Genomic DNA, 9,688 nt, shown 5'->3' on the forward strand with positions numbered 1-9,688 from the left:
AAAAAGTAAGATTGGCAAGCTTTAATTTAGGGGCACAAAACAGATGAAAAGTGTTTTGGGGGGTAACTGTGGATAATTTGGAATGTGAAAACTGCCCTGTATTCACAGCTCACACAAGGAGTAAGGCACAATGATGGCAAACGGTTTATGCCTATCTGCCCATTCTGTGGGAAACTGCACTGGTTAATTTTCATAATAACAAAGCTTGAATGAAAAAAAACATACTTTCTTCAATGTGAAATAGTGGTGTAAAGTGAAGGTGGCGCAATCATTTTAAAGCTGTCAGCGGCAGTGTTTGCAGCCTGTCCTTGCAGACAGGTAGGAATAAAGACCTTTTGTCATCATAGTAGGAGTACAGGAAGTATGGCAAAGAGGAAAGCCATTTTCTCAGCAATAAAGATTGGTAAATGCTGATGCGACGTACAATTAAAAAAAAAATAAATCCTTCTACTTTGCTCTGGCCTACGGTCTCCCTTCAAAGCAAGCCCTTCCCTCTGCTCATGAAGCCTCCCTCTCCCCTTTCCTCTTCCCTAACCCTTTCCCCTCAGAAGGTCTCGCCTTACTTACCCTCCCCTTCCCCCTCCCTGCTTCCATCCCCGTCTGTCCTCATGAAGCTTCCCCTTACCCAAGTCCCCTGCTCCTCTCCAGTCCCACTGCTGGGGCACAAAGGGACTTCACCCTCAGCGAGTGGCCACAGAGATGCATCTGAGCAACAACACGATCGACTGCAATGTGAGATGTGCCTCCTCTTTTCTTCGCTTTTTGGTCTACTAAAAATCTTGGATTTCTTTTTATTTATATTGTTTTGGACTTAAACATCTTGAATCTGAAGATTTCTGAAAAATTTCAGCCAACACCTCTGTGAGTACGCCCCTCACCTGTTGCCTCCTTCTGAAACACGCGTTAGTGTGAAGGACCGCCTCATTCTGGTTTCGCGTCTCTAACTTCTCTGGCGTAGCTCTTCTCCTTTCTCTCAGTGTGGTTTCCTCAGATACACATTTCAATTTTACTAAATCTCTCTTTGGCTATGTCTATTCTGCTATTTAACCTGTTTATTGAACTTTTAATTAAAATGACGATAGGTGTTTCATTTCTAAAAAATCTATTTGGTACTTTTTAAAATCTACCCTCCTTTCTTTGTTAAATAGCACTTTGTTCTTTTCAGAGATTTGATTCATTCTATTATATTTTAATTTATTTAACATACTTTAACACTCTCCACACTACTGTCTCACATGCTGAAGGCTCTAATTTTGCTGCTGATTGTGATTACTGAATTCCACTCACTGTCTGTAGTTTCCTTGTATGTTTTGTCATTTTTGATTATGATCACATGTTTAGTGGGGCTTGTTTCCTCTCTGAGAATCTCTTGTGGCTTCATTGTGAAAGTCCTTCTAGGCCAGTTTTGCAACCAATTTTATGGTCCTATCCTGGCTGGGGGATACTAGGGTAATGTCAATTCAAGCTCCGCCTCCGCCTGAAGAGCAGGCCTGGGATTGTGAGTTATCAGGGAATATTTTTTTTTCACCCAGGGCCTAGAGCAGGCTAATTTCCTTTCAACAGCCTGTGCCAGTGAGTGAGTTTTTTCTAGTGTATCCTCTCACATGAGGGGCTTGGAACTAACTATTGACTTTAGGCTATGTTCTCAGTTCCAATATCCTTCTCGAGAGGCTTCCAGGTCTTGTTTTCTGCCCAAAGCAGGACAGAAAGTGGGGGACTGGAAGTGCCCTTCTCAGGCGGCAGCCCCAGCATCGGCTCAGACACTTATGGCTCCGTTTTCAGTTCCTTTCTAGTTCTTGGCCCCTGGGAACTGCTGCCCTTCTGTTTAAAGATCAGTCTTGCATAAAAAAAGTTGTTCTGTTTGAACAATCCTAGGGACTTTAGGCCATCTTAATCCACCACATTTCCAGAAAGAGAAATCACCACTAATAAAATAGGGTGACTGTAGCTATGGTCCTCTCTTGGTTTTTTCTGCTTATCAGTGGTGACTGGGTTGCAAGCCGAGGCTGCTGGTGTTTTAAAAATCATGTTTTGTACCCTCCGATGCTATTCATATATATCGTGTATGTGCATCCATGTGGTCGGGTCTAGATGCCAGTCCACGGCAAGAGCCTGGAAGTGTGAGGGTGACCTCCCCACAGCCTCTACTGTCCCCATAGAAGGGGGCAGTATTCTCCAGTAATCAGTCAGAGCATGAGCTTTGGCCTTGCACCCCAGCTCTGTCACCAACCTAGCTGTGAGATCTTGGGTTAATTAGTTTATGAACTTCAATCTGGTATTAAATTGGGCCAGTAACACCTGCCTTACCTGATCAGAGTGAGGATTCAGTGAGACGCTTGCAGTGTTTACGGTGGGCACGTAGTACCTGCTGCCGACAGACACTAAGCATTCCTGTCATCATCCCCCCACGTCCATTAGGACTAAAAACAGTGATAAAACATTTCTACACTCACCAGCCCCTCAGTTCTAGAGTCCACTCTCCTTTTGTTTCCCTGTCATTTTTCCAAGGAAGGAGTCATCAAAGGTGAGTCAATGTGGGAGGATGAGGAGGCCCAGGCTTCCAGTGTAGAGCCCTGGGTCCAGATGAGCTCTGCTCTTGCTGGCCTTGGGCATGTGACAGCTCTCCAAGACTCATTTTCCTCTGCTGTAAAATGGGGACATTAACCACTTACATGTGGGTGATTGTGAAGGAAAAGTGAAAGAGTTGCCCATGCAGCCATCAGATTTTCAGTAAGTCTGGATCCAACCACAAAAGCCCTCTGCCAGCAGGGCCCGTGCATTCCTTCACGCGTGCACAGCACCGGCTCAGCAAACGCTTGCGGAACCCAGGGAAGGAGGAATGAGACCCAGGTATAGTAGAGTAGGAACCTGTGGCCAAGCCTGCAGGGCATGACTCCATGTGGCCACAGGAAGTCAGAGCCGCAGTGTTTATGTTTTAGTGGTCATGGTTTTGCTGAGTGTGTGTGTGTCGAAGAATGGGGACATTGTCTCCGTCTTCTTTATCTTTCCACAGTGCAGAGCAGGCCGTGCACAAAGAACCTGTCAGTGATGCTGAATTTCTGATTCAAGGACCTCCCAGCGGTGGGTGGAAAAGCCCAGCCCAGAGGAATGCTGAATCACTGCTCAGCTGATAATGGGAGCTGTCAAAGGGCGCGGAGCCCAAGACGGAACTGGCTTGATTCCCTTCCTACTTTGCATAAGGACCTGGAGCTTGACATTTCCATTTGAATAGGAGGGGAAATACAGAGATATGAGGGTAAAACAATACTTCTTCCTTGAGTGGCTCAAGAGTTTCACTTGGGCAGCGGATGAAACTGTTCACAGGAAGCCAGGACAGACGCGTGTGGACACTGGTTGGAGCTGTATAAACAGTTTGCAGTGGCGGTTGGTCGCTCCGCTTCTCCAGCTTTGCTGTGTTTGTGTCCATCCACCACCTGTCCACATTTCCTCCTCTTCCTCGTAACAGCCCCGTGCCGCGGCGCTGTGCCAGGTGCTCTGCCTGGCAGTCAGCCCCCACCCCGCTTCTCCGCACCAGAGGTAATAACGTGCCCGTTTTTACAGATGGGAAGCTGAGGCTGGAGGAACTAAGGGGTGTACCCAAGGAAGAGACCTCAACATCTGGGGGGAGCTTGGCTTCGAAGATGGCTCTGTCCGTGGTGGCCGTGGTGGCTTCCTGTTCACTGTGTCCTGCTCGCATAGAGCCCTCAGGAGATCCATGCTCCAGGCCCTCCTCCACCTGCAACTGACAAACTCAGGAGCTTAGGGGCAGCGCCTGCTCCCTTGTGCTTGGTCTCTTCATCTCTGAAGTGAGGGTTTAATCAGCTGAGCTCTTCCAGCTCAGCTCCCACTTCTATGATCCTCTTGAGTTTTAGGGGAACACAGGTTTCTGCCCAACCATCACCTGTGTCTCTTCCCCTCACACACCCATCCCTGAAAGTCTCATGACAATAAGTAACATGGAAAGGTGACACAGGGAACTCCACATTTATTAAGGGCTGATTTTGCACCACAGCTGTGCTGGACACTGTTAGCCAAAGTTCCTGATTTTCATTAGGCCTGAAACGAATTTCCTTTGGATTAACTACTGGTATTCATAAACCCTTCCTCACTTGTATAATTGCTATCTTTCCACTCCTCTATGTCTGGACTGCTTTTCTTCCCCCAGAGAACTCAAGCAAGAATGGTTTCCTTTTGGTGGCACCCTACGAACACCCTACTACGTCGATTTTTTAGTAAAGAGCTGGAGAGAAGAAGGCTGGGTGGGAAGGCTGGCTTGAAAAGATGGCCGTGGACGGTTCTCTCTTCTGACTGCTCATTAATCTGGAGCATTTTGGGGACCTCTAGGGCTGTGAAACCTTGACTCTTTTTGTGGACAGGGTCAAAAGATCTTTTCTGCTTCTAAGACTCCTCAGCAACCTTTTGCTATGCCGTTGAGTGTCCTGCTCAATAACCACTTTTATTTATTTATTTATTTAATTTTTTTTACATTAACCGTTCCTTACGCAGCTCCTACACCAAAGATACCAAGTTTAAGGGCAGGAAAAGCCTGCAAAGCATTTAATTGATGCCTTTTTTGACACCATATCCACTAGTTTCAAAAGTGAATGGGCAACGCAAAGGCTAGATAACCACTTTTAATGCTTAATTCAGGGTCAGAGCTCCGTGGATGACTCATTTTCTCCACAAGAACTTGGGGTCCAGAAGTGTCTACGAAGACTTTGCCCTTGGTCTGCAAATGCTTTAAAGCACACCTGGCGATTCAAAACCTCGTCCCGTGTGATTTCACTGACTTAAACCTTGTTAAAAAGCCTTAGAGACCAGACTTTAAGAAAACTACAGGGAATTGTTTGAAGACTCCCACCTGCTCTTGGCACTCCTAGGTGGTGGCGTGGGCCCTGCAGCCTTCCGAGTTCGCACGTTATTGAAACGCAGAGGCTGCCGGGCTCTCAGGAAGACCTAAGGAGTGGTAAACTCCCCGGCCTGAAGAGTTCAGTTAAATTCCCATCGCGTCAACAGATTAAGCAAAATCTTGCATTATGGAAAGTAAAGCTACTTGCTATATCCGGTAAACTCCAAAGTTTGAGCGGCTCTACCCAGTAGAAGTTGCTTTCTCACGCGAAGTCCAGGGTTGGCAGGGGAAGGGCTGGAAGGAGGGGGTTTCCTCATGGCAGGTCAGGAACCGGGCCCAGGGAGGCTCTGGCATGTGGCCTGGTCCTGTGTACCGATACCCAGCCTGGGGAATGAGGGAGAGGGGCCATGTTTCAGGAGGGTGCGGGGCCAGTCACAGGGCCCGCTCTTGGTGGTGCAAACTCGCATGGCTTCATCCAGCTGCAAGGAGCCTGGGACGTGGGGCGGTGGAGTCCCTGGGCACGCGCTTCCTGGCCCCAGCTCTGCATGCTGGAGAAGAAAACTCTCCCCCCGCCCCTTCTTGGCCCCACTCCCAGGTTCCTGGCCTGGGTCCTCACTGCTGGGAAGAGGGACTCTACGGGGTCTCGGGGCTCCCAGCCCAGGTGCCCACTCAGGAAGGCGGTGAGGGGAGGTGCCCACCTGCCCCTCCACCACCAGGGTGTTGCCATGTTAGCAGCTCAGGGACTAGGGTAGGACAAGGGAGGCTCTGGGCTCAGGTGCAAAAGTCCAGGGGTCCAGGGGGACTCGCAGTCTAGAAGGGAGGGTTACACCGGACACGGGGACTGAAGTGGGAGCCAGAAACACAGCGGAGACAAACGGACCCGAGAGGGTGCCCAAAGCCTCCCGTCAGGACAGATGGCATTCCATGCAGCGCTAAACAGTCAGGCTCGAGAGCCAAGGCCGCCAGTCTGGCTGCGGCTGAGCACAGGGCAGAAACAGCTGCTCAGTCACTTCTGTCCCTTGTCCTGCTGTCCCTCCGGCCTTCCTGTGTCTGCACCCCCAGAGCGTGGAGCTGGGCCGGCAGCAACCTGGGCGGCAGATGCAGCTCTCGGACGGCTCCTGGTCCCAGAGGTGTGACCGTGAGTTGGGCTCCATCTGCAACAGCTATTTTTGTTGCTCCCTTTCCACATCCTTCCACGATCTTTCCAGGGTGTGGATTAACTTGGAGAGCTGCAGCCCCACGTGGACGGCGTGGCCTTCCCTGTCCCCAGCGCCAGCTCTTGGCCCTGCCGGCTCAGCCTTTCAGTCACGAGACCAAAAACACACAGAGCCCGACTTTGCTTGGCAACGTCCCGGCAGTGACGCTGTTCTGGTCCCAACTCCCTTCTGCGGAGAGGACCGGGACCCCGTGGCCCCACCCTGTGGACACCTCAGGAGCTCCACTTATGTGGGGGACCTGGGCCAGGGCTGCCGGAGAGAAGTCTGGACCCAGGAGGGGGCTGCTCCTTCTTTGAACTCGAATTATTATAAAAACCTCCATCCGGCAGCAGACCTGACCCTGTAGCCGAGTCAGCTTCTTGCTCAGGGCTGTGGCTGGACAAGAATCAGCGTGAGCGACTGGAAGCCTAAGGCCACAGGCCACAGGCGGCCGGAACCTAGGAACAGGACTGGTCTACGGGACAAACAGCCCCTGGGGTAGAGACAAACGCAGGCACAGCACGGCGGTGTGCGGGTGGGCACAGGAGAAAATCCCACTGAAGATGAGCTCAGAGATGAAAACACAAAACCTGCAAGGAAACCCAATGACGTCACAGTCGGCAGACATCACAAAGACACACCCAGGAAACCAGGGTCACAGTGAAGTTTGCGCGACTGCGCGCGAGAGCACATTTGAGTGTGGAGACGGAGGAGGGGGGATGGGGTCCGCAGGGCACAAAAGGAGCACTGTGGAAAAGAGAGATTCCAGAAATGAAAGATGCCCGCAAAGTGCCAGTGTGGCAGGTGGACCGTACGTAGCCCGGCTGCAGTGAGCCGCGGGGCCTTCCAGGAACGCACCTGCGCTGCGCGCGCCGGGAGGCACGGCGGGGAGACGCGGGCGCCGCGCTCTGGGCACGCAGGCGTCTGCGCCGCGCGTGTGGCCATCTCTGGGCCGATGACCGCCTCGCTGGAGTCACGGAGGGACGGGATTTGTGTCCGCTCTTCCGAGCCAGGGACAGGGCGCTTGGGGCGAGATCTTCCACCGCCTCGTCTGTTCCTTGCCAGGGTGGGCGGCACACGCTGGGATCTGAGACTCTGTCCCGTCCCCGGGCTCACCGCACATCCGAGGGTGCACGGGGTGGGGGGGGCGCGTCGGGGCGGCTGTGAGGGCCTGGGGCCCGGGCGCTGCGCGGCCCCGTGTTGGGCAGACGGCAAACCGGTCGCCGTCCAGTCGGTGGAAGAACCGATGGAACGGTCACCCCCCCATCTGGTCGCCAGCGCTTCCCGCGCCGCGCGGCTGCACGGTGCCCCGGATGGCGCCGTGTCTGCTGCTCCCCCTCGCGGAGAGGAACAGCGACACACTCTTCCCAGAGCGAGTCCCCTGTCGGCGCGGCCGGGCTGTGCGAGGGAGCGCGGGGCCGCGCGGGGTCGGTGCGCTTGCGCGCGCGAGTCCACCGGGCGGGCGGGGGCGGGAGGCTCTTCCGCGGCTGCGCCGTTGACCACACACGGGCTTCGCGGATTTCCTTCCTTTTTCCATTTGCTCCCACGTCGCGTCTGCCCCAGCATGCTTTGATTAAAAAGAAAATGAAAAGAACAAGAAAATCTTCCAACTTTGGTTTTTCTAATTTTAAAAGGTAACACTTGCTCGGTGTGGATGTTAGTCAAATAGAACATTTAAATATAACATTAACTATTAGTAAATACAACATTTAAAGTACAAACAAGTGCACTAATGTCACCCCGAACCCACTGAGGTAGGCTGCACCGGTGGCCCCTGCCGGGGCCAAGGGAAAACCTCGCCTTCGCCCTCTGGGGCTTTGGAAACATCAGCTGAGCGGGCCAGGCAGCAGGATCCCAGCGTGCCCGCCCCGCGTCCTCACAGGGGAAAGGGGAGAGATGCGGGCAATTTTAGAGGGGTAGTAGATGATTTTTAGGGGGATTCAATGGGCTTGAAGAATGTACAACGACCTGGGACAAAGTCTGTCGGGCCCAGGGAGCAGCTAAGTGTCTGGCGGAGTCTGCCTGGCAATGTTGACAGACTTGAGTCTTTCTCCCTGGAGGATGAGTTCAGTTAATGGAAACTCAGGGAAGGAACCAGAGCGGATCGTTTTCTTCCTGGCAGGTCCAGATTTTAGGCAGATAAGGAACTTCAGGCACAACTTCACCCTCTGCTTCGGCAGACCCAGGGTTGAGAGGCGGGTGGGAGGGCAGGAAAGCCCAGACAGAGCTCCCCTTGCAGCTGCTTTTTCAGTTCAGCGTGTCAAAGCGCCATATTTCGGGGGTATCAGTTTCTGGGCCCCAGCATTCCCCTGCCTCAACTTCCCTAGAAGTTTTACACGCTGAAAGCTGAGCTGGAAGCTGTGGAGAGAAAAATCAAGTTAATGGCGTGGTGGCGAAGGATCCCACTAAACCAGTCTCCGGTTGCTGGGAATAAGCCCGTCCAAGTAAGCAGCTGCATCTCATTGCAGGAGATGGCGTTGCACACGGGTTCCCAGACCGAGGGAACAAAAGCTAACCCGTCTCCTCAGACTGCGGACGGCAGTCACTTGAGGTGTCTAGATGTCAGACGCAAAGCATCTCAAGTTAAAGCGGAAAGAGGAAGTGGCCGTGTGACAGATTGTTTTCATCTGCTGTTTGCACACCACAAGGTTGTTCGCACCTGAGCTTTGGCTCGCAGGGCCCCAGGAAAAAGGTGGTAGCAATTTCCTTGAGTCTGAGTCAGAAAAATGGAACAAAAAATCCGAAACATTAGTTTGGAGACTTGTAGCCAGGAAAGAATTCAGGATTCAGTACAAATTGTAGGCAAATGATAACAGCTTGAAAACAATGAACAGGGCTACAATCTAATAAGGGTGCATGTAGTTTTCTTTTGAAACATACTTTTTCTCCCTCCAGTTCCCCATTTCTGCTAAAGATAAATCATAGTAGGACCAATTTATTTGCAAAATAAGTTTTAGTCTTACTATACTCAGACAAATTATTTGCATAAAATGTAACAGTGATAGCGGTCGGCCATATAGGCTCTTTTAAAGTTGGCTTTGTTAGAGCCTTTTCGTAACAAATCTCAGATTAGACTCTCAAGGGTAGGAAGCCAAGCTAAGGACTCCCCATCAGACTGTGTCTGTGATACCTGTGTGCACTGGGGAATTGCTCTTTTCCTGAGATCTCCCAAATATCTCAAGGTTTTTGGGCCTGTGGGAAAGCGACATACTTTACTTACTACAAGGTCAAAAACCCTGTGGAGGAACCGCGTAGACGAGGTACCAGGACGGTCTTTTTCCAAGTCTATTGGCTTTATAAAGTCAATATCAATTCCTCAAAGCAGTCCTGTCACATTTGAAAATATGACATTCCATTTAAACTTTGGTAAAATAACCAGGGTCTCCCATGTGTCCTGTTACGAAAGAAAACAGGTTCTTTTTGAACTTATGCAAATAACTATATTGCTATAAGATAAGAATACTCACAAATAGTTTCTCAATTCTGGAGAAATCAGGTAAATATATATATTTTTTTCTCTTGTTGAGACAGAGTCTCACTCTCTTGCCTAGGCTGGAGTGCCGTGGCATCAGCCTAGCTCACAGCAACCTCAGACTCCTGGGCTCAAGCGATCCTCCTGCCTCAGCCTCCCGAGTAGCTGGGA

The 9,688-nt window shown here is 51.3% G+C and overlaps 1 protein-coding gene across 1 annotated transcript in view; it reads left to right on the top strand.

Moving 5' to 3' along the window:
• The window catches only part of LOC105808114, a 47,062-nt gene that overhangs the window by 2,496 nt on the left and 34,878 nt on the right, over nt 1-9,688 (top strand). Inside the window, exons 3-4 of the mRNA XM_012641676.1 lie at nt 5,445-5,529; nt 5,912-5,987. Of these exons, the coding sequence (XP_012497130.1) occupies nt 5,445-5,529; nt 5,912-5,987 (161 nt within the window). The remainder of the gene's footprint in view (nt 1-5,444; nt 5,530-5,911; nt 5,988-9,688) is intronic.

This window comes from Propithecus coquereli, unplaced genomic scaffold (genome assembly GCF_000956105.1).
Source record: "Propithecus coquereli isolate 6110/MARCELLA unplaced genomic scaffold, Pcoq_1.0 Scaffold168, whole genome shotgun sequence".
Taxonomy (NCBI): domain Eukaryota; kingdom Metazoa; phylum Chordata; class Mammalia; order Primates; family Indriidae; genus Propithecus; species Propithecus coquereli.